The 24,732-nt window shown below is 34.2% G+C and overlaps 4 protein-coding genes and 1 long non-coding RNA gene across 9 annotated transcripts; 1 reads left to right on the forward strand and 4 right to left on the reverse strand.

The window, feature by feature from the left end:
* Positions 1–550: 550 nt before the first annotated feature.
* LOC123220740 (histone H1-like) lies at positions 551–1,452 on the forward strand. Its single transcript, XM_044643305.1, has 2 exons — positions 551–715; positions 789–1,452. The coding sequence occupies exons 1-2, from the start codon at positions 614–616 to the stop codon at positions 1,305–1,307; spliced, it is 621 nt and encodes a 206-aa protein (XP_044499240.1). The 5' UTR covers positions 551–613; the 3' UTR covers positions 1,308–1,452.
* Positions 1,433–4,874, reverse strand: LOC123220738 (calmodulin calcium-dependent NAD kinase-like). The gene is made up of 9 exons (XM_044643304.1): positions 4,727–4,874; positions 4,445–4,639; positions 4,133–4,356; positions 3,986–4,050; positions 2,728–2,943; positions 2,508–2,637; positions 2,119–2,441; positions 1,857–2,001; positions 1,433–1,784 (listed from the first exon to the last, which is right to left on the reverse strand). The coding sequence occupies exons 1-9, from the start codon at positions 4,734–4,736 to the stop codon at positions 1,551–1,553; spliced, it is 1,542 nt and encodes a 513-aa protein (XP_044499239.1). The 5' UTR covers positions 4,737–4,874; the 3' UTR covers positions 1,433–1,550.
* A 3,666-nt stretch (positions 4,875–8,540) lies between these two features.
* LOC123220742 lies at positions 8,541–13,963 on the reverse strand. 4 transcript variants are annotated; one of them, XM_044643310.1, is made up of 7 exons: positions 13,702–13,951; positions 12,491–12,982; positions 10,507–12,372; positions 10,131–10,449; positions 9,246–9,361; positions 9,022–9,122; positions 8,541–8,846 (listed from the first exon to the last, which is right to left on the reverse strand). In XM_044643310.1, the coding sequence occupies exons 2-7, from the start codon at positions 12,951–12,953 to the stop codon at positions 8,739–8,741; spliced, it is 2,973 nt and encodes a 990-aa protein (XP_044499245.1). In that variant the 5' UTR covers positions 12,954–12,982; positions 13,702–13,951; the 3' UTR covers positions 8,541–8,738. The 4 variants fall into 4 exon arrangements, with proteins under 4 accessions (XP_044499245.1, XP_044499244.1, XP_044499242.1 ...); XM_044643309.1 differs by having other exon boundaries at positions 10,131–12,372; positions 13,709–13,951; XM_044643307.1 differs by having other exon boundaries at positions 10,131–12,372; positions 13,702–13,950.
* Positions 13,964–15,433: 1,470 nt separating this feature from the next.
* Positions 15,434–19,456, reverse strand: LOC123221653. Its single transcript, XM_044644525.1, has 6 exons — positions 18,949–19,456; positions 17,492–17,648; positions 16,755–16,931; positions 16,563–16,646; positions 16,181–16,262; positions 15,434–16,089 (listed from the first exon to the last, which is right to left on the reverse strand). Exons 1-6 carry the CDS (start codon positions 19,311–19,313, stop codon positions 15,656–15,658), a joined length of 1,299 nt encoding a protein of 432 aa, XP_044500460.1. The 5' UTR covers positions 19,314–19,456; the 3' UTR covers positions 15,434–15,655.
* Positions 19,457–22,170: 2,714 nt separating this feature from the next.
* On the reverse strand, positions 22,171–22,985 carry LOC123219909. Of its 2 annotated transcripts, none has more exons than XR_006502945.1 (3): positions 22,829–22,985; positions 22,616–22,689; positions 22,171–22,523 (listed from the first exon to the last, which is right to left on the reverse strand). It is a non-coding gene; the product is annotated as an uncharacterized LOC123219909 (long non-coding RNA). The 2 variants fall into 2 exon arrangements; XR_006502944.1 differs by having other exon boundaries at positions 22,616–22,718.
* Between the last annotated feature and the right edge of the window lie 1,747 nt (positions 22,986–24,732).

Below are 24,732 nucleotides of genomic sequence, written 5' to 3' on the forward strand. Positions count from 1 at the left end.
CGTTTTTAACCCTTTATAATTTTATTTGGATTATCCAGCTTTATAATAGTAAATTATGTCATCCATAATATTTTTAATCAAGACTAAATATATTTTTAAAAAATATATGACTCAGAAAAAAAAAAAACCCTCAAAAAGAGTTAAACAGTGTTCTTATAATCAAGGCAAAAAACTAGGCCCAAAATTTTACACTTTAAATCCAGAGCAAAGTGGAAGTTACGTTAGCCCAAGATTTTATTTTTGGGCTACCCATCGCCAGTGCTAGTGAGGCAGCATCTGACATAGCTTGAACCTCCTTGGGGCATACAGGAGTATTGGTTCATACTCAAGCACAGTCCCAAATTCAAACGCCGCTTAGAAAGCACACTTTTATCCTTTTATTTTGCTTGTAACTTCACTCGCGCAAACCGTCTATGGAACAAATCCAACGGATCACAATCACGATCTTCGTGAAACCAATCCAACGATCCAAACTGAATCAACAATCCGAAAATAACGATCCGCGTGACTGTTATTCCGCCAATCAAAATCCGTATATCTCTTTATAAAACCCTAAATCCATTTCCCTCCCTCACCCATTTCAAATTAATAGTTCTGCATTTTTCAGATTGCAATGGCTCCCGTCACCGCGAAGACACGCAAGGAAGGAACTGAAAAGGCAAAGAAAGCGGCATCAGCTCCGAAGAAACTCAGGGCCCATCCTCCTTACTCTGAGGTAATATACTCTTGATTGATTTGTTATCTTGCCCTTAGATCTGAATTTCACGTGTGCGATTTTAAATGGGTAGATGATCAACGAGGCGATTACTGCTTTGAAAGAGAGAACCGGCTCGAGCCAGATCGCGATTGCGAAGTTCATCGAAGAGAAACAGAAGGCTAATCTCCCTAACAATTTTAAGAAACTGTTGCTTGTTCAATTGAAGAAACTTGTTGCCGATGGCAAGCTCGTCAAAGTCAAGAACTCCTTTAAGCTCCCGCCTAAGAGTTCTTCTACCAACGCGGCCGCCTCTGTAGCCAAGAATTCGACAAAGGCCTCGGTCAAATCCTCTGCCGTCGAAAAGAAACCGACAACTGCCTCGATCAAAGCCGCCTCAAATAAGGCGACTCTTTCCTCCGCCAGCTCCGTCGCCAAAAAGCCGAAATCTGCCTCCACAAAGCCTGCCGCGAAGAAGTTGAAGACGACCAAAGCAAAAGAAGTGGCGGTGAAGTCGCCAGTGAAGAAGGTGGCAGTTGCGGCAAAGGCGAAGAAGCCGAAGAGCATAAAGTCACCAGTTAAGAAGGCGGCGGCGAAGAAAGGGAAGAAATGAGTGGCTTGTTTGTTTGTTTGTAGTGGTAGATTTGTAAATTTGTTGACGATTCAGGGTTTGTTTAGGCATTGATGTATAGCTTCGGCTTGGTTTGAAATCATTGTTTGACAGGAATGCTAATGCAGTTGGATTGAATTTACCGTAATTTGAATATCTTGTTTGAAATTTAAGACTTTTACAGAAGAAAAGCTTGAACTAATCTGAACCATCCAAAATAAAAATTCCCAACAGAGTGAAACACACTTAATATTTTTCGATTTTCTGGATCGAATTTCTTAACTCCATTTGAATGCTGGCTCTTGAAGGTGACAAAACAACGTCTTTCCAAATAGAACCGGATTCAAAAATGGGGTTCGGATCTGCATAGAGTTCATATACGGACTCTGCTTTGTCATTCATGTTGCTCACTGTTGTCAAAGCTTTGATACGATTAGGATCAACTAGAAGATCGCTGTCTCCATCTTTCCATGCTATGAGCTGCATTGCAATTTAATAAAATATTATGTTAATTAATATGAACCAAATTGTTATGCGTCTGTGTGGATTTACCTTTGGTGGGCTGCCTATGGCATTTGTGCAGTAAAGTTTGGCATGGTCAACAAGCTTGACATATCTTGGAAACGCACTTGCAAACCTCTTGTGAGACTTTAACTGTGAATTCACCCTCACAGCTCTTCTTACCATTATCGCTCTCCTAATAAACAGCACATTTCATCCATTTTGATTATGAGTAGTTTTATTGTTATTGTTATTTAGATACTAAGTAGGTTAACAGTGAATTGAATTGAAGATTTAGTTTTGTATTGTCTACCTGATGCCTCTAACAACAGCCAGGTAAGCATCACAGACGACTCCCACCAACTCTATTCTGTATGGTTTCCTGGAAGCAACACAATTTTCCTGGACTTCATCTTCTTTAAGTTGTTCCCAGTAATTTTCAGTAATGCTGCCATCGTCATTTACTTTGTATCCCACACCCATTCGATATTTATGCTTGTGAACGTTCCTTGCCATGGCGATGGTCTGCTCAACAAAAGGCTCCCATGACAGTGTGCCATCCATAATCACATCTCTCCCTTCATTAAGTGCTGTCACTAAAAGGGAAGAAGCTGCATCCGTGGAGGATTGGTGCACCTGAAGCATCAAAGGTTTAAGATAAATTTGTCAATGTCAAAATATTGAATTCAATAAAGTGTGTACCAGTTCAGCAGTTTGAAGCATGTCAGCGTGATGCCCTGTAGAACTAAGGGCTCTGTAAATAACATCCGTCTCTTTGAACGCATCTGCCTCTACCACCACTGCGTTTGTTGCTGCTACTGACCAGAATGGCCTGTAAAATTCAGATATTACATTTGGATGATAAAAAGGTTAAATTACATATAATATGGCGAAGAATATAGAGTGGAAAAGTAGAGGTTACTCTTTCATAATATCTTTGAGGACAGTGCTCTTGCCGGCTCCCATGCCACCACCCATAAATAGCAGCACTGGACTTCTCTCACTGAGAGCAACCGGAGCCATGACCTCCGTGCAATTGGATTCGCCGTCGCCTCGAATCGCCTTCATCTCTCGTACCAACGTTGAGAAAACCCTTGTCACCTTCAAATCTTTAGTCACCTTCTCAAATCTCCGTTCCCTGTCACATCAAATTGACAATCCATCTTATGAAGCAAACAAAATAAATATCATGAATAAAGTGGAAAAATGATGTTTTTTCAGTAGTGATGTCCGTCTTCACCCACTACTAGGCCCCTATGTCAATAAAACAATATAAAATTGGATAAGATAAGAACGATAAAAAGTTGAACCAACAGAACCGAAGGGGAAATCATCGCACCATAACCACTGCACGTGACTTTCCTGTACAATCATATCTTTACCGTTTAAACGCACATGAATTAGTGTTTGAACCATCATAAACGATTTTAGATCTAGTCGGTGCTCCTTTACATAATTCTACACATAAATAATAATGTTTTATTATATAATTAAATAATTAAAAATAAAAAATAATATTTAATCATATAATAATATATTATTATTTATATAAAAATAATCATATAATATTATAAAATTAAATAACTTTAAATTAAAAAATAACTTAAACTTATCATCTCTTTTATATATATATATATAATTTCTCAATTTGTTATTCAAATTAACTAAGGTTTTGATCATATTATAGAATAGAGATTAAGGGGTAACAATTTTAGTTCCCTAAATCTTGGGTGGAAAGATATTTTGCTCTTGAATAAAATTACAAATAATGTAAATGGTAAATATTACACATTTAACATATGCACTTTAACTGTTTAATCGATTAAAGAAAATCACCTATAAATAGAAAAAAATCGTGAAGTACGTGATTACATTATAATATGTAAAGAATTCAAAATAAGAATTTAAAATTAAACCCTAAACATTTAAAGTGGAATTTATTTATACCCACTTGCAATTGGTATAAATAAAATTATAGAAATGGCCCCATGCACAGGGTATAATTGATTATCTTATTTATATTTTAAGAAATAAACATATAATATTGGAGACAACTTAATAATGAAAAGAATTAATTAAATCAGTTGGTGGTCGACCTTATCATTTATATTAATCTTGAAAATTAAAAAAAAAAAAAAAAAGAAGATAGGAAAGATCCAATGAAGGAAAGAGAAAGTCACCTAGTTGCTTCCATGAACAAGTTCTTCAGCTTTGTTTTCTTCTGATCAGATTCAACGTTCAGAAGCTGCAGCAGCAGGCCCCAAATTTCAGAAAAAGACCAGAAATTGAAGAAAGTCACATGCTTGTAGTTCTAATTAATTGTCTACCTGACTGATCATATCAGAAGCGTGGCTCCAATGAAATGCAAAATAACTAAGAATGCATCTGTCAAGCTCTTCAATCAGCTTCACACAAAGAGATTCACCCCCTGGTTCATTAGAGAAAAATTCATAGATGCTCTCTTCACACCCTTTTGTTTTGTTTAAATAATCGTAAGCTAATTTGCATAGCTGAGGGCATTCATCTGCATCTGCTAATCCTATTTGTCTCACTGCACCAATTCATATAACATATAAGAAACCTTAAAAAGAAAGAAAGAAAGAGATTTGAGAAATCTTATTTTATTTAGATATACCTACCAACGTAATGCGAAAATCTTTCAAGGTTTCCAAGACGGCCGGATTCTGTTCTGTCTAGACGTGGAATGATATATTGATCTTTTTCTGATTCGAACTCGTATCGGCGGCGGTAATGATTAGCTGCGGCAGCCGAGATGGCTCCGATGAAAGAAGCAGCAAGGATGCGAGAGATGATTGCCTTGTCATCCCCACCATCTAATCAAAGTTAGAGTAGAAATTAGTGAAGTTAAAAAGAATAAAAAAGGAAGAAAGTGGATTTATATTATGAGCAAGCAAGCTTACCAAGCTCCATCTTAAGTTCTTTCAAATGCAGAAAATCCGATCTCCCGAAAAATGCGGTTGAACTTTTGTCCAGCTCTGATGTAAGGATAGGGAGAGAGCAGGACAAGATAGTGGGGTCTGTTTGTGTTGTGGGGTCATTTTAAGATAGTGGAGGTTTGTGGGCATATTCTTTACGCCAAGTCACTATTTCCCACCCAAAATAAAGTTAGTTTCGCCAAAACTACGTATGGATATGAACCAGATCAAACTAAATTTGAATACCTTTTAGCTCATTAAATAAAAAATAATTTGATTTAAATTTAATTCAAATTTATTAAACTAATATTAGGAGGGTTTGATTTTAATTAGAATAAAAATAATTTGATTTAAATTTGGTTTGAATTTATGATTCAAATTTATGATTCGAATATATGACTTATTGATAAAACGATGTCATTTAACAATTATTTAACATAATTTAAATCAAACTATGAGCTAAATTTTAATCGAAAAGAATCATTTATCTAGTTTATGAATCAAATCAAATTAAGTTTTCTATAACTAGAGTTTAACTCAATTTTAAAACTAACTGTGCCTCTTAATTGGAACTTGATTTATACTTAAAATAAACAAATTTAAATTAAATTAAATCAAGCTAAATCAGCTTTCATTCCTAAATCAGTTAAATTCCTAGCCAGCTCTAAAACCAAAGTTTATTTTAGAATAAAAGATTTTCTCCAATTAAGATTGAAAAATTAATTAATTAATTATTAAAATCAATTATTAATTTTTAGACCATTTTATTTAAATTTTATAATAAAAATGTAATATAAGACATCGATGTTATATTTTTATAAATTTAGTAAGGATAAATAAATATTTTTTTATTTTATTTAATAAATTGTTATAATCACTTCATATATTTTAAAATTATAATATAATATATATATCTCTTTTTTTTTTTTTTGTATATTTTGGGATGCAATTATTAATTGAGAAACTATTGAAAGATATTAAATTATAAAAATTTCAAAAACACTCTTAAACATTTTTTAAATTTAAATAAACCTTTTTAAAATTTTTATTAATACCACTAATATTTTTAAAAATTATGATTTATTTCAAACATATAATTATATATCATTGACATTTCTATTTATATTTATATCAATAATTATTTCATTATTTGTAATTAAAATTAATATAAATTAAAGTATAAATTATCTGATAAAATTTTTTAAGTGAAGTTTTAGTTAGCTTGAAGCTTTTTTGTAGTCTCAATAATTTTATAAAAAAATTAACATAATTTAGTGAAAAAAAAATAGACAGATGAGAAATTGAGTTTTTCAAACATAATGGGTGGGAATATTCTTCATCAAACCTTGGGTGGGTGACTTACTTTTTTGGACTCCCTGAAGTCAAACAGCAACACATACTCTCAAAAATATCACTTTCGTCCTTCGGGGATGGAAAATGAGCAAAATACAAATCAAAATGTTTTATATTAAAAAAATATAAAATTTATATTTTATTAAAAAAATATTGTTTTCATATGTTTGGTGTGTATTAGAGTAACGATATGTATACATATTTTTAAATATAATTGAATATACATATGATGTGTTATTCTATAATTACGTGTTACTTTATCCTTAATTCAAAATCATCAAATTATATAGTAACACATTATCTGTGCACTCAATTATGTATTAAAAAGTTTATAAACATAGTTTTACTGTATAAGTTATCATAAATATTAGGGAAAATGACTATTTCCCACCCATTGTTTAGCCCCATTTCAAAAGTACACCCCTGCTAGATGAAAAACCCAAACACCCACCCAAAGTTTAATCTGTTTGCTCCACCCACATATTTTCTGTTAGATGAAGGGGTAAATTCGTCATTTTATCAATAATATTAAATAATTAAAATTTTATCTCATTTTCCCCCTGTTAATTTGAAAAACTAACATTTGTCCCATAAATTAAGTTTTAAAAACTTCAATTTTTTCCCCTGAAATGCAGCCACTTTTTCCGACGACGGCGAAAAAGTTTTCGTCCAGAGGTCGACCACCTCTAGAAGATGATCGTTGTCCAAGAAGGACGACTGTCGTCCAGATCTGGATGACAGACGACGCTTCGTCGTCTAGATCTTTGGACGACGAATCGTCATCCATTCTGGAGGACGAAGCGTTGTCCAGTCTGGACGACGTTTCGTCGTCCATTCTAGATGACAAGACGACGAGCGTCGTCCAGAGAATGGACGAGCCTTCGTCACTCTCCCTCCAGCCACGTCGTCGACGGTGGCCGGAGGGAAAATGAAAAAAAATTAGGGATTTGAGGGGGTAAAAGTCACTTTTTAAAGTTTAGGGATGGGGGTAAAGTGTAACTTTTAAAATTGGAGGGGGAAAATACGATAAAATTATATCAGTGGAATGTAAACAGTAAAATGATGATTTTACCCCTCTATTTAATGGAGAATTTAACGGCAGTTGTGGGTGGATGCAAACAGATTAAACTTTGGATGGGTTTTTGGATTTTTCATCTGGTGTGGGTATGCTTTTGAGATGGAGACTAAACAATGGGTGGGAAATAGTCCTTTCCCCTAAATATTATTGTCTATATTGAATGTAGATATTATAGGTTAGTAAAACTGATATAACAATAAAACTTTTATACAAAGAGTCTGGGATTGCACCTCTGATATAATGATTGTGAATTTAGTCACTGTAGTTTAATATATAATTATTGTGTTTGATTAATATTAATAAAATAATATTTACATATAATTTTATTGAAATGATTTTTTTTGTTAACCTAAGTGTTGAGTCAAGAAAAAAACTATAATAAATGAAAATTGCAAGGATTGAAGGAGAGATGAAAAAGAAAAGCCGTAGTAAATCAAAAGGCAAAGGTTGAATTAGAAGAGTTGGATGAGCAGTTATGGTTGAATTAAGAAGGATAACATTATATTAAGAAATTAAATTTTTTTTTAATTATAAAATTATATGTACATATTTTAAAGTATAAAATTGACTAAATATATAACGTGTTATTATGTGAAAGTAAATTATTTTATCTTTCCTTTAAAATATCTAATTATATGATAATATATTATTTATATATTAAAATATATATACATATAATATTACTTATTTTTTAATACTAAAAATAAAATTTGTAATTAAATTATTATTATATTATTTATCGCATCACTATTGTAGTTTTTTATTAATATAACAATTAACTTTCTTTATTGTCTTTTTTTTTTTTAATTTTTTAATTTTTGTTCCCCTTTCGCTGTCTTTGTGCTAATCCTTCGTGTTTATAAGATAGCGAGAAGAAATTATATTTGAATAATAGATTCAAAATATTTCTATTTCAAATATTGTTATTAATATTTATTCTTATTTTAATTGAATTACACAAAATAATAATATTGATATCACGATCATTGAAAAGATAATATAAATTTTTTTTAAAGACACAAAGATATATGAGAATTTTCTTTTGTTGGTGTCGAGGAGATTTACTATTTCAAAGAGTTCTTCTCGTTGTCTCGAAGTAAAAGGTTTTACCGGCATTCCTATTAGTTGGTTAACGGGGAATGCACCCAGTTCTCGGGAAGATGTTTTGCCAATAGGAGTTTACCATAGAACAGGTGAAGCAAACGGTGGCGCTTTACACTGCAAGGAGATCACATGAACTAGGCAAAATTGGATGCCCTCTGCAACTGCAAGGCACATGACCTGTTCTCAAATGATGAATGGGATGATTATGTGAAATATCAAAATTACTCAACGAATAAATAAAAAATAATAAACGAAGCCTCTTTATGGTATCAAAAATTCCCTTGGAAATCTGCTTTATTAACAAGATTGGATGAAGGAAAGTTCTGTCCTCTGCAGAGTTTTCCCAGGATTTTCTCCATTTACTGATGCAGATTCATTGAATTCCTCATATGATATCAGTTTTTAATTGTACAATATCAAGCCAGTATGTGTTATCATTTACACAATCAACATTACCTAAATCTACAAGCCTAACATTTTTCTTTCTTCTAATTTTATTCTTAATTCTTCCTCAGATGGAGTGTTGTTACCACTCTTTGCAGTTGCAGACCACCATGCCATCAGCTCTTCCTGCAAAAATGTTATTATGTCAGCAACCAGTAAGATTTCCAATAACATGACTTTCCTTTGTTATCCATTTTCGCTCATCATTTACTTGGTTGATTATTGTTGCATTCTTGCTAAATCTTTAGATAATGTTTTTCATGTCTTTACCAACAGAATGCATGATCAAATGGCCTTTTACCTCCAGGAAGTCATGGTTGGAGATATATTGACTCTCTACCAAACATTTGATCCCTCCTACATTCACTGATACTGAATTTTTAGACCCCTCTCTCTGCGCCCCTGAAAAGTCCGAAGAAAAAGAAAATGGAACACCATCCAACAAGAATTAAAATCCTTACAAAACCTTGGCAGCAAAGACTGCAAATGAACAACAAAAGTTTTTCCTTCCACAAAACAATATACCAGTTATGCAAGCCACATAATATCCAGTTCCTCCTAGCCCTTCCTCCCACTTCCCCAGCCGCAGACGCAGGTAAAATCCATTTAGATGTGCAAGAGATAAATGAGAAGTCATCCATCTAATCTCATGCAAAATAGATATATAAGTACTGGGAAAGAATAACTAGAAATAGAAATAATATCAACTTCTGAGGATTTAATAAGACGATAAGGAAAAAAAACTAAGAATTACTCCTTCAAGGGAATCACTGTGACATCAGAATCAAGGTCTGATTCATTTAGGCTCTACGAAATTAGACTTTAAAAAGTCTATTAAACCGGAGGCATATTTTATGTGATTTGATAGCATTTCATCAGAAAAGGATGTGTGCAACAAAAAAATGAGAAGCTATATTACCAAATAATGCAAATCAGATGAGGTACAAATTTACTATTGTTATTTCCACTGTCAAGTAGTTAACTTTATACAATCTACAACCCACCAAAATGCTAAATTAAGTCATAGCAAAAAGTTCTAATTAAAAGAAAAATGAACCACTCCATCACCTAATACAGGCGAGTAATCATGCCATAATGCCTCACAACTAGCAAGTGCACATATGGGGAAAAGATCTAAAATGGCACAATAAATGCAGTAATGTTTCTATTATATCATAAAAAATTACTTGTTTGTGATGCTTTGAAGTAATGGAAACGTTGGAAATATCTTAAGTTTCAGTTCTTAATTTTTTTTAAATGAAGATCCTGAAACAATTGTTTACTTGCCATATCTCTTCCCAATTATCAGCCATCACAAAGTGCAATTGAACTAGAATTATGTAAGCAAGTAAATGTAGTCATTAAGAATATGAAACTTACTGATGATTGGCCAGTAAGCGGCCTACTTACTTGAGGATATCTGTCCGAGATAAACGAAGCCCTATTATGGCATCAAAGATCCCCTTCAGCAGCTCTGAAATCTGCTTGTTGACAAGATTGCATAAAGGCATGACCTGGCTTTCTTTCAACTTGCCAGAACTTGAAGGATTGTAATCATTTACCAAATTTTCATCACTAATAATTCTATCAGAGGTTGCACCTTCAGTCATTCTCAATTTAATGCCAGGATCTGTCTCTAGTCTTTGATCATTTGGATCACAAACTGTATGTGCACTCGAAGCTTGGAAAGGGCTTTTATTATCATCCAAGTGCTTTGTACATTCTTCATTTTTAATGTTCAACTGGATTCCACATTCCAGTTGATTTTGAACTCTAGATGATGCATTTGGGCATGCAACAGCCCAATGATTAATTTGAAAGCATCTAATGCACAAACAAGGTAACTCTTCTGCTCCATTATATGAACTGATATTTCTTAAAAGATATTCAAGCTCATTATCTGCTATCTCTAAACAATGTTGCAAATGGTGACCTTTCTTGCCACAAAAGAAGCAGGTGATGGTAGCACAAGCTGCATCATCATATGATGGCATGATGTGCTTAAAGGCATTCAGTTTCCTTGCAAAGCCAGAAGGCAATGAATTTTTGAATCTTTGGGAAGGTAAAATGGGGTTTAGTTTTGGAACAGACTTCTGATCAGTATGGCCTTTTATCCTATTAAAACCAGCAGAAGCCTCAAATTCTTCTGCACAATTCTCTGACTCTTGAGCAACACCAATAGGTGGATCCTTAATGGAGAGTGGTCCAGCTTCGACAGCATCGAAGTCATTGCAATGACTATCATGGTAATTAGTGGCACATTCATGGGCTGCACTAGAACTTTGAAGTTTCAACAAGGGCAAACAGGGTTTTGGAGTAAATCGAGTTATCCAAAAGCTTCCCAGAGGATCATTCCCATGACCAAAATTATGAGTTGTCTTTGCTTCAGATGGTGGCTTGGAATTAGTGTAATGAGTACTGCTCGTCTTATGTTTATCCAGACAGGAACTGGAATTTGTTCCTCCTTGCACCTTACCAGCTGCCATGTTACATGAATTTTTGTTCCCTTCAGAATTTCCTTTGCTGTTTTCTTGGCTGCAAGGAATATTAGCAGAGGAAATCCTAGGTTGAATTGCTGGATCTGCTTCATTTTCTGATGTAGATTCATTGAAATTCTCATTTGATATCAAAAATTGTTTGCACAAGTTATTGTTGTCACCATGACAGGCCATTGAAGTTGCAGAACTTATGTCACAGTGTCTGTTGCCCAGATCAAGTTCTGTTTGATAATTGTTGTCCATTGTCCTTTCTACAACTTTTGTGTTTGAACAATATAATGACTGAAAAATAGATTGAAAGCCCACTTTTCTGCAACCAGATTCCTGGTTTTTGTCGTATTTGACAAGTTTGTGGCCAGGACTTTCTTGACCATGATCAGGATGTGCAAGGGTAAGAGCAAGGGAAGGAATATCATCTTGACTTGTTTTGGAGAAACCTTTCATCATGTTAGATATCCAGTTCATGAAGGAGCTATCCTGTTTAGTGTGTGATACAGAACCAGGACTTTCATTAATTTGCTTTTTGACTCTTTTACTCCCGACAATCAACTGCTGCTCAAAGCTCCATCGCTTCTTGCCAGTTGAAAATAATCCAGTGCTGTTACAGCTTTCAACACTCTCATGACTATCATCATCCTCTTTAGACATTCTTCCATTGACATCTCCATCTGATAGAACCTTTTCCTTGTCTTTCCTTTGAAACATCGGGATTCTGCTATTAGTTGGAGAATTCTCACCAGAAATGGTCTTGTCTTTAGGCATTATCCCCTCATTCTGCTGTGAGCCATATTTAATGCCATGTGCAGATTCTGAAGCAACAATCTTCTTCTCTGCACCATAGACATTTTCACTAATTAGAGATAGTACATCATTATCAGAAGTGGACTCCAGTCTCTCCAAAGGATGATCCCCTATTGCCATTGCCATGTTACTTTTGCTCTCTTTTCCCAGAAAAGATCTTTCATGTCCTCTGCCAGGGGATGCTAAGTTTTGCACTAATGTATTATTAGCTTCACATTCTTTTCTGGGATGAACTTCAGAGTTTAAAACAATTACCATTCTGGATGTCTGATTCTCATGACCGTTATCTCTGCCTTCACCAGTAGGATTTGCAGATGATGGCTCATATCGTATGAAATCAAGTTTGCCTTCATCTGTTTTGATTGATAAAAGATCACATCAGTGATAAAATATACAGGATTAAAATTATACTTTATTCAAATTTATTATGTGCACAAAATCTCCAATACTCCTAACATGAGTACTACTTACCTGTCATGTCTTCACAGTCCAATTCACATACAGGCTTGACAGCAACATCACTTTCAGGAATACTGGCTGAAGTATCTTTACCAGCCATTTCACTTCTCACACAAAAAGCACCTTGAGAAACTATGAAATTATCTTTATTTGTAGGTTTGTCAGCGCTGGATCTCCCAGCTGTTAGGTTTTGGGATGGTGAAAGGACTATGTTGCTTGGTCTATCATACCATAAAGGAGAGGATTTTTTGTCGGTGAAACTGCAATCAGCACATTTCAGACTCAGACCATTCTGTGGGGACCAAACTAGCTCAGAGAGGGGATCAGAGGCAACAAATTTCATATCTACCCTTGAGGCTGCATTTGCACCTGCACCTGAATCATTGTTCAACTTTCTCTGTGTGCATTGACCGGAATAATCAAGTGCAAGTCCTAAATCAGTCACTGGTTCAACTTTGTCATTCTCCACATTCATTTTCAGCAGGACAAACTCCTAGAATGATCCTGAAACATCAACACAACGAGGCAAACATTACAAAAGTCATGAACATGGACAACGACAGCCACATTCCCAATATTACATGCTCCAATTACATCAGGCTGATACTGTGATATATATAAAATAAGTGAAAACTTGGGCACTTTTTGTTTGCAGACATTTATATGCAAGAATTACAAAATTGTTTGACAAATGATGATTAATAATTTTTGAAAGGGCTGCAACTACTACTCAACTGAATGTGCTTATAAAGGATCAATAAAAAGCCCTCCACCATAGTTAATTTTTCAAAGTTATAGTTTAAGAATTCTAATTCTCGGAAATACTAGGCCAGGATAACACTATCTTTAAACAAACCAAGCAACATATATATATATATTGAAAATAAAGATCTAAATTAATCGACCCTTTGCATGTTCAAGAGAATATACAAACTCTAAACATGCCCATAATAATCTGAGAAAAATAAGGAACACAAACAGTTTATAAAAATATAGCCTATTTCATGAGCCAAATTGTTTATATGAACCGCAAAAGCTGACCTGAATATAATAATAATAAAAAAAAAAGGAATCGGGCACAAGATCTTAAATAGTCATAATCATCTTTAAACAAATACTAGCAAGCAAAAGTTGAGGCAATACAGTTATTAAGGCAATAACATGAAAAACAAGAGATACCCAGTTGAGAAAAAACATGATCTAATCCATGAAACATTAAATACCTCTTACATCTTAAACTCCATGGAAAAAGTTGAGCTTCTGCTTCTCCTTTCACCACGGACAACCAAACAACCAAGAACAAACCTAAAGATGAAAAAAATCACCAATTTCCGAAGATAGAGAACAAGAGAAAGAGAAAATATTTGAGATTCACTGCTTCGAGTAGAAGGACTTCAGGTACAAGAAGCTGGTGCTTTGTACCAGTCTCTGTTTTTGAGATTCTAGTGTATGAGGTTGATAACATGCAACGTGGACACACTCCATGCCAATGAACACTAAATGTTAGAGCTATGTACTTAGAAATTCTAATTATGGCAAATTTTACTCAGCCGTCAAAATTCTAATCTTCGTTAGGAATTGTGGCAACTTTTTTCGGACTTCAAAGTCAAATAATTTTGTATCTTATTAATAATATTTTATTACTTGAGTAACGTACAAACGGCACGAAGTTGCTAAACTGTAAGTACAAAACAAGAAGATAATGCCTCAAAGTAGTGCGATCATTCAACATCATCTAGGAAATCTGAATGTATAATAAAAGGGTTATTCTTTGAAGAAAAAAACAGCTTATTCTTCTTCACGTGAACCTTAGAAAGCCTAGATTCATGATTCTTCGGGGTCCCTTGTGTCCTTTTTCACTATTTGTTAATCATGCTAATTAGTAGTAGCTTAATTAAGAACTAGTTAAAATTCACAGGATTTGGTATGAAATGATTTATCATCGTCAAGTATGAAAGAATCTACATTTTTATTGTTCATGGGAAAATAGTTTATCTTTATTAACAGTTTATTAAGATAGAGTGTTCATATCACATGGACATTCCAATTATATTTATTGTAAAATATATTATTTTGGTGCCTCAAGGTTGAATATTCGTGAGTGATACCAATTTTTTATATTATTATTATTTTTTATGTTTTTAAGGTCTTAAAAAAATGCAATGTTATATATTTCAATTTTGAATACACAATTAGATACTCAGATGATATGTTATTATGTGATTATATGTTACTTTATCCGTAATTTAAAATCTCCCAATTATATGCTAACATATTATTAGGATAACTGGATTCAGTGAACCAGACACTTCCCACTTCCCAACTAGCAGAAATGGAATTTTGAACAAAGGAGAAAACAACTAGCTAAGAAACAACCAAAAGAAAAAAGTGTTTCCACTACAACACAATATTACAGATGACAAGTAGCACTTTGTTTGTTCTAGTTAATACATACATACCCATTAGATACTCGTATGTATGTATACATGGAGTTAAATCTTGAACACAGCATATATATTCACAGAAGGATGATGAAGCGAGCAATTTGACAAATTCAATGATGTTGAAGCGTTAATATCGATCAGGTGGACCTAGAATTTACAAATCACATTAAATTTATATGAGGGTTCTGGTCCCGTATCTACCACCACCTGCAGGCTCTGGTCAAACTTGCACCACTAAATAAGCTTCTTACCACATCTAACATTTAAAGTGATTGTCTTTCAAGCACGTCTATCAATAGACACATTAGAGAGGCAACCGACAACCATTCATTTGATTGAGTTTGTTGTCATGCTAAGTCTAGACTGTACACATGTCTATTGGGCCCAGATCCAGTTAAGGCTTAGATGGCATGGCAATGCCGACTCACATGGCACCATTATTTCCATCAAAATTTACTTCATAGTCTTCTATTCAAGTTTCAAAGCAACATTATGGAACTATAACCAACCCTTCACATTTAAATGATTTTCATATATATAATATTCAGACAGAGATACTGAAATCAGTACCTAAAGTAAAGACAGATATTGTGGTCTTAACTTGAGCCTATATAGAAAAATAACAAATATGTGTTAATCTTAATTGAAGCAATTGATGGATGCATTAAAAGTGAGTAAAATTTTGAATGATAATGAGAATTTAATGGATACAAGGTCCTCGCTTAAAAAAGGTTTACCGCCGGACAATCCTCTGACCAGCTCCAAGCAACAACGCCTTCCCAATTGCACCTGTATGAAGTCCACCAACCAGAGCCACAGTTCCACCAATCACTATCCATTTCCAATCAATGCCACGATCTCTCTGCCTTCTGGTGTCTACAATCTGTCCTGTATATTCTTCGTCAGAAACTGGATCCAAACAATCCATGCTTCCATCGAAAGAAATTTTTGTTGTGATTCTTGCCATGAGTGCACTTCTAGACAATAAAGACTCTGATTTCCTGGCATTCTGATATGCTCTCATGCCTGAGTGCAACTTCTTCACAGCTCCCCACATCCCATGTCGCACACCCAACTTGGCCACATCTTTTGGGATACCCATATCTTCATAATGGACAAGAGAAACCTCACATGCAGTCAGCTGACCATCTCCTTTACGCGACTCCACTGCATTCATATTTCAGGAAGAGGCATATTCCAAATTCATTAGAAGTCTGATAATATTCCAAAGGAATCAATTGTCTAACTGACAACTCACCAGCTCTGATAACCCAACTTGAGAAATAAAGCTCCACTCGCCTTGGCTTATCATGCTTGGGCAAACCTGGATATGGCACCACCTGCAATATTGAAGGTAAAACAGATAGAGACAGAATCAAACTACTAGAACCTTTATCAAGTAACTATGGAAAAATCTTAAAGTTCAATCAAACAGTAAATATTAAAAGGTCAAGTAGAGGTGCCTTTCAAACTTCTCTTAATGAATGAAGATTTAACCGCCAAAATGTGTTCCAGCAAGAAAAAACCTAACAATTAATTTTTTGATGATCAAGACCACCCAAGGAAAAATAGGTAATTTAACTGCACTTGTTACTGGATCCACAAATCATATTACTGGTAGTCTAAACTCCAAACAGTACCTTTGTCACACAATAATAAGTCCTTCCAGCCTCCCATATTTTTCGACCAATGATATATTCCCGATCGCTGCAGAAAAAAGGGAACTGCAAAACAAAGCAAAACAGGGCAACAATGCGTATATTATTTGAAAAAAGAAAGTGGCATGGCAAAACCAAGGTATCACAGATATGCAGATCAGCTGCTCTCCGCACCTTTTTTATCCAGTGAACAACCATTGTCCCAGTATGGGGGCACTCCTTCAATATATTAAAGTATGCAAGCATAGGATCCCACTTCGGCCGAAACTCATCATCCCAAAAGAAATCTCTGACCAACTCTGGAGTTGCACCCTCAAAGACAGTTCTACTGCGGTAAACTGTAGGACCTGTCTGATAAACAAAATCATCATCAGCTACTAGAACAAGATCTAGACAACACCACTACCAAATAGTAAAAGATGTTTAGAAGGAAACTGGATCAATATGATCCATGATCACATGTACAATGATATTCTATACCAAAATAGATTGGCATATTAGGACTCAGCATCAGGCAGCTTTGAAGCTGACAATCAAATGTCTCAAACTAATTCAAATCGCAATAACATTTGTTTCACCTAAAAACTAATTCCCAAAAATAAGCATAGACCAAACTGGAAAAGTAGTCATGCTATTTTGCTTTGTAAATAGAAAAAATAACCCAGCACATCATACTTCATCAACTAGGCTCATAAACAAAAAGATAGTAACCAAAAAAAAAAAATCGAAAGGAATGAATATAATTAAGGCACAAACTATGCATTTCCCCACCATTATCATATCTCCCTAGAGAAGGATCAGTACCGAATCTACATTATCTAAATAAGCCGGTAGCCAACAATTCTCAAAGGCACATTTTCTGCAGATGAAGAGAAGACGATATAGCAGACAGGTAAAAATTGAGAATCTACCTCAGGTTCATGACGCCAAGCTTGGTATGTCATGTTGGGGTTGGACCTCTCCATCAGACTTTGCCACTCCATCTCTCCATCCTTCCCTTCAAGTAGATGCAATAGGTGCTCTAAATCATTCTCTGTGACAACATCCTGCTCTCTTTCTGCACTTACACTACCAGGGATGCAGGAAAAAGAATTTTCATTATATACAACATTGTTACAATTACAACAATAAGAATCCTATACTAATGAAGTGATGTGGCTAAAACAACAGTTTAATAACATTTCTTGAACTCAAAACATTATTGCTATAATTATAGTTTCTTTCCTTTTTCCCATAAAAAGCAAGAATGAAATAAAGACTTTATAGGTGGCTTATCAAGTCTGTGCACAAACAAGCTTTATGGTTGCCATTAAATCTTCTAGATCATTATTTAAAAAACGACTAGATCACAGTACTACATGACCATATCAATGACTAAAACTTGACCTTTCAGAAAGAAACACATACTGAACATTAAAAATACACCATGAATTCCCACTAGTGGCACTAACTATAAGTTTAAATCTTCATGTAGATTTTTGCACACAACAACATTATTATCCCTCCCCCTAAAATTCTAAAAGTTCTCAGATACATTCCTATTACGTCATCATTTCTTTAAAAAGGTGTATCGATCTATGTCGCAAATATATATCATATCATACGATATGCACTTTCATATTGTACCAATTTTTGATACACTTTGGAATATGTATCATTTTCCACTTGTATCGTATCGTACAATATGTATTGTGCATCGTAAAATACTAATAACTATTATTAAAGGAATCTAATTGAACAATGAAATCTACACTAGGGTCATTAACATGAGCACCAATCTCCTAAAGATTAATTTAAATCTGATAAGGAAACCTTACTGAAACTTCTATCCAATTAATCATCCATCTCATAGACTCAATATATAATTTGAAAGCAAGCATCAACTAGTTCAACACTACCATACAAAGACTGTTCACATCACAATTGACTGATAACATCAAGAAATAATCGAGATGATAAACATCAAAATATCCATGTGCCACAGCCCCATTTACCAAACATATTCACTACCAAAGTTGAAATAACATAGAAGCAAAACTTATCGCTTCCCAATTTTAATTGCTTCTATGCATTAAAACTAAACTTGAAAAATCATCCCTGCAGAATATTTACGCACATAAACAGAAGCAATATCCCTCTCATTTATGAAGGCATTACCATATCAGCATTTGTAAAAATAGGATAAGCTTTAGTTTCAAATTAAATCAGCAATAAGATAATAAAAAATTTTAAAACTAAAGGCAGCAACTTAATACACAAAAACTATTTTTTTCTTCGGCTAATAAGTAACAAAACAAGATTAAGTTTCACTAGCGAACCGAAAAAACCATAAATACCAAGATTTTAAAACTAAATGTTCAACACTAACCTTGTATCATCACCGCTTCCCTCCGCGGCCGTCGGCGCAGGCAGCGGATCGGTAGCCGATTTCACACTTTTACTTCTGAAATTATTCCAGAGCGCGCGGCAAGCTGAGAAAGCCGAAAGAGCCGTAAAAGCGAGCCAGAGCCGCCGAGCACCGAACCCTGGCGGCGCGGTCCAGATAAACCGGAATTTGCTACGGAGCCCAAGGAACACCAAACCGGTCCATCTGGGCCTCCAGGACCAGCCGATCACCATGCCAATCATCACGGCCAGCCAAATAGGCACTGCACAGAGCAATATGTCGACAAATGTTTCGGTTATTGAAGGTCTCTTCAAAAACTCCATCATATCAAAGAAGATCTCGTCCATCCTGAAGATTTTCCCGAGAAAATTAAAAATTTTCCGAGAACATTTAGCTTATCCTAGATAAAATAATTTCACATTTATCGTCCGCGTGCGAGATCTACCGAGAGTGAGGGAGAGAGAAAGAAGAGCGCGAGATGTCATTAGAAAGTAGGAAAATCGAAGATGGAACGTGACGTGAAGTGGCAGTTTCAGGACCGTTGATGGAGGTTTACTTTGGTGTTCAGGTGAGGCCACGTGGTAGTCTCAAAGACGTTTTACAAAATTCTTGGAAGGTGATGTGCACGCGAGAAATGTTGCGTGATAAATTAGAGGATAAGGTTAACAAAAATATCTTTAAAAAAAAAAGATATTTGTCTGCTGGGGTGATTCTTTCCGCCAATAATCCATTGCCGCGTGGAACTACAATAATTTTACAAATTCTTTTTATTTCTTATGTTCAAAATCGTAAATATTATATTTCATGGTATATTTTTTAGCTTATGTTTGTCCAACAACCAGTAATTTAGTAATGGACAATTACACAATCCAGATTCTTGTTGGGCTTGAGCCCATGGGCCTTAAAATTTGGTCTTTCAACTTGGAGTTATAATGGCAAAGCCCAACCTGGTGGTACTGACTAAAGATTAAAATTTTAGGGTTTGATTTCAAAATAGAGATTTCAATGCACAATTTACCTTTCAAAAAAGTAATACTCACTCCTTGATAATTTCCATTTTTGCTTTTCAATATTTTTAGCCCATACTAAGTTATGGAATGTGAAAAAATTAAAAAAAAAAAGTGGGAATAAATAATGTTTTAATAAGATTTCTTGTTGTTAATTGATATATATAATTTAGAACTTTACGCAAAATACATTACAGTAGTGACGTTGAGTATTAGATAAACGTGAAGAGAAAGTTGGACACAATGATTTTTTAGCGTGATTAAACCTATTGTTTGAGAGCTACATCCATGGTTATGTCATTAATTACTCTTGAAAAATGTTCTAAGAAAAATATACTGAAAAGAACTTAGTTTTGGTCTTGAGTCCGAAAGAGAGTTGTTGGATTTGCGAAAACCTTCAAGTCTAACTTATGATAATGCTGATTTAATCCTATATATAACAAATATGATATGAAAGTAATGTCGGTTGGTAGATTATACTCACTTTTTGAAAGATGTATTTGAGCAGGTCGAAAATACAAACTACTATTTTTGTGGTTGCTCGTTTCTAAGAAAGATACTATGTAAGTAGAATTCTACTGTATGACGCCATGAAACAAGAATTTTGGTCTACATATAAAGACAAGAATGAAGGAAAAAAAAGGGGTTGCAAGAAATGGGTGTGTGTGAATCACCTGAATTAAAAGGAGTTTTTAGAAGGATTTAAAAATTGGAAGAATTGAATGCTTTATAGAAATTGAAAAAAAAAAAGGTCAAGTCTCAAAAAAAAGTAGTGGGGGAATCAAAATCTCTACTAACAAAAATGGAGAAAATTTCAAGATGGCTTTATCGAGCATAGGAATCACTTTTTTATCACACATACTCAATATGTCGCTCTTCTCTTTTGACTCCCAAACTCCAACTCTAACCAACATCTCTCACAAACTACACCTTTGTGTTATTTTTCTATTCTCTCAATGGATACTGAATTCAATACGATTTTCATCTCATTTCTAGCTTATCATTTATCATGTACGGATTTCTTATGGTTCCAAAGAACTATGGAAAAGCCTTCCAAGCTATAAAAATAATTCAAATAGCAATATCGCATGCATCCAGTTTTAAGTATCTAATTAGACTATAAAATAATTTGTTATCATGTAATTATGCGTTACTTTATTTTTAATTTAAAATCATTACTTGTTACTTAAATGCATATTCAAAACTGAATTCACATTATTTTATTATAGGATTTTACCGAAAAAAAATACATTGAATGTGAAAAATTAGGTGAAAAGTTGATTGAGAAGATTATAGTAATCTTGTTAGGTCAAGCAAGGGCCCGAGCAAGTCTTATTCATTGACCTTAAACACAGAAATGCTCACTGTTTGACTCAAATTTCATGTTTAACACACTTAACTTGGATAAAAAAAGAAATTGATAATATATATTTGGACCACCCAAAACTATTTATACCCATTAATCTTATCCTTCATTCATTATAAATGCAAAATACCCAGCTGGATTCAACTCATCTAACATCATAATCGGCATCCAAGACCAAACCAAATAAAGGAAGGTTAAAATGTGATTATCTGATTCATTTAGGTCAATTTAATATATCAGAACTTATTATTTTTTTACATTTTTACACATAATAGTTTAACCTTATGCCAGTTTTCCATGTGATATATAAGTTTGTAAATGTAGTAATTTATAATGGTAAACAGCTAGAAGCAATTTGAAATAATGCATGGAGAAATATATATAAAATAATGAGTGACGAAGTTGTGACTTAAGACAGCAGATGTGAAATGAGAATGAAAGAGTGAAATAGGGTCTTTTTTTTTTTTTTTCCATGCAGATATGTGACCCACGTTGGGGAGAATCTGACCCACATGGTGTTAAAAAGTGAAGAATTGGCCAAGACTAAGGAGGTGGTTATGATGGCAGTCTTAAGCAGAAAAAGGGCTTTAAAATCAATTCAAAGCTTATGGTGAGCTACTTCTGATCTCATGCCATGCATGATGCTGCAACGAATGAATAATAAAGTGAAAGTTTCCCATTGGCTGGTTTATATTCTTTGCAACTCTTCACAAGCAAACATAAATTCTGCCACCAAAAAGATAGTTAAAAAAAAAAATGCACAATATGCTACTTTGTTTTTGTTTTTCTTTCTCTTTTGGGTCAGATTTTCACACTTGGAACCAGACCATCTTCTGTTTTTCAACGAATTTGGTAAAAATGAAGAAGGTAACATTGTATTTGACACCCAGCAAAAACATTTGTCAATTGTTTGTTGATGCTCCATCCAATCATCAAAAAGTTTATAGAAATGCTCAACTCTTGAACCGCCTGCAGCTAAATCTCTTCTATCATGTAACTTAAGACCTCCTGGCCCCTTGCATGAATTTATTTGCCTATGTAATGAAGAATCTAAGAGACTGATCAGTAAGCTAGGCAACAACAATCTACACTTCTATATATATTCATTTGTATGAAGATGAATGCCTGATCTCTTAGCCCAGAATTTTATTTTAGAAGCCGATAGGTGCTTTGATTATTTTCAGCTGTAAAGAAAAGAAAACTACATTATAGGTTCTATGGTGCTTAACATCAAAAGTGAATTTGTTGAACGTGAAGTTTGGCTATAACATATTACCTGCTTGGATTGCAGATTCCAGTGAGTTTTTCCTTAATTGAGCAACGCATATCCTCTTTCTGTTCTAGCCACACCTTCACGTGCAAATACAAAGAGAAACAAACTGCAGGTTGATACAAAAATACATGAAGATATATAAACAATTCAAACAATTACATGCTGGCGATTAAAAAATATTAAGCCATTTGATGAATGATATATGTGGATACATACATGCAGGGAAGGAGGGTTATGTTGTAGAAGAGATTTTGAGATGAGTTATGTTGAGGGGAATGAAGCCTGGTCCGAGATCATTCAGATGATGAATGGTCTCGAACCAGACAGCATTCCCCTCAACTTCTGTTTAAGATGGAGAAAAATAAGGAGAAAGAGATTGTGAGAGAAGATTGCGTGGGAGATATTGATTTGGCCATGCATTGTCTAAGAAGGGCCCTTATATATGCGAGGGTGAGTTGAATCTATATGGTTATGTGGGTCCGATGACATAGACTTCCACTTTCTACAGCTTTTCCCATTTTGCTAGCTAATTAGCTTTACAAAGCAACCCATGTATGAATCTGATTTGGTCTACCTGTATATTGTATTTTGGCTGAGTTTATATAAGAAATACAAATGCTGCAGTACTTGCCTTCAGTTTTACCAAATCTTTTAGGAAAATGATGATACAGATTAACTTACAGTTTGGTAGAGGAAAGTGAAGACCAATTGTCAGTAATATATTTGGGTTAAAACGTAAGAAAATTGGTGCACTTCTGGAGTTGAAAGCAAGAGCTTCTTTAAGCTTACTTGCTCATGTAAATCTTTCATTGATATGTATATTGTTAATATTCATGAAAATCATTAAGAGTTATGCACTCAATTGAATACTCAGACGATATATTATTATATGATTAAGTATTATTTTATTCTTAATTTAAAATTTTCTAATTATATTATGACACATTATCTTAAATACCTAAAACAATATATGACATTACAAATGTCGTATGATAAAAGCAATGGTATCAAGAATTAAAATGAACTGATCATTGCTTTACATTGAAATTTTAGAAGGGTTAAAGTATAAGAAGATTGGCGATACTGAAGGTGAAAGCAAGAGCTTCTTTTAGTAACTAATAAAATTGAAGCTCTCTTTGAGTATTAATTCCCCTCTTTCCTTGAATTCATAAAACAAAAAGAGGACACATGGCATTGATAAAGCCCCCCTATATGATGAAAAAATCTTATCAAGGGTTATAAACATGATAATTGCTTAGAGGGATTGATGCATTACAGGATTAGTGGCAAAAGAAATGAAAGTAGCTGTAAGTTAAAGGGTGTTTCTTTTTGCTTCCCACTTGAGAAAAAGAAAGGAAAGCGAGAGGAGTGAGAAGCTTCATCCATGAGAGGCTTACCCCCAAATAGTATGATTCCGAGCTTAAATGGAAAGATATACAGGTTGGCCTGTTACAGCTGTATCAGACCCAATATTCATATAAAGTAGAAGATTGTGTAAACTGAATCTTATATAATTTGGTAAGTATCTTCTTCATATTGTGCAACTTGTCTGTCTCTATGTCTCGACATAGGTGAAAAATTCAATTATATAAAGGGGTTAAGTAAATATGTTCTATTCTTCTTGCTTACACATTGTGGACTATGATTAAAACTGGGTTAAAAACTCTACTTCTGTTTCTGTAGAACTTATAATTGATATAAGGCAGCTAACGAATCACTTTGCTTATTTCTAAGAGCATCTGAGTCTTGGGATCAACTAAGCTTCTCATTGTTTTGGAAAATTGACTTGACAAGTCAATTTGCATAGATTTCTGCCAACCACCACATTGGTAGATCGAGATGCTCATTCTAAAAGGGTAAACAAGGCCTTCTGTAGAATAGAGTAGCTATAGACTGTGACAAGGACTTTGGAACTTGGAAACCCTTAAGGCTTAAATGGTAAAGAATAAAAAATTAGAGATATGCATTGAGAACACAAGAGCTCCAAGAAGAGCCCATCTAAAGCTTGAATCCTTCAGACTAACAATTTTGTTTCAACAATTGGGACACTATCTGCTCAAAAGTTGTCTTTTGCTGTTTAACCACTAATATAGCGCAACATTAAGCTCTTTACACTCTAC

Source organism: Mangifera indica, chromosome 7, assembly GCF_011075055.1.
Source record: "Mangifera indica cultivar Alphonso chromosome 7, CATAS_Mindica_2.1, whole genome shotgun sequence".
Taxonomy (NCBI): domain Eukaryota; kingdom Viridiplantae; phylum Streptophyta; class Magnoliopsida; order Sapindales; family Anacardiaceae; genus Mangifera; species Mangifera indica.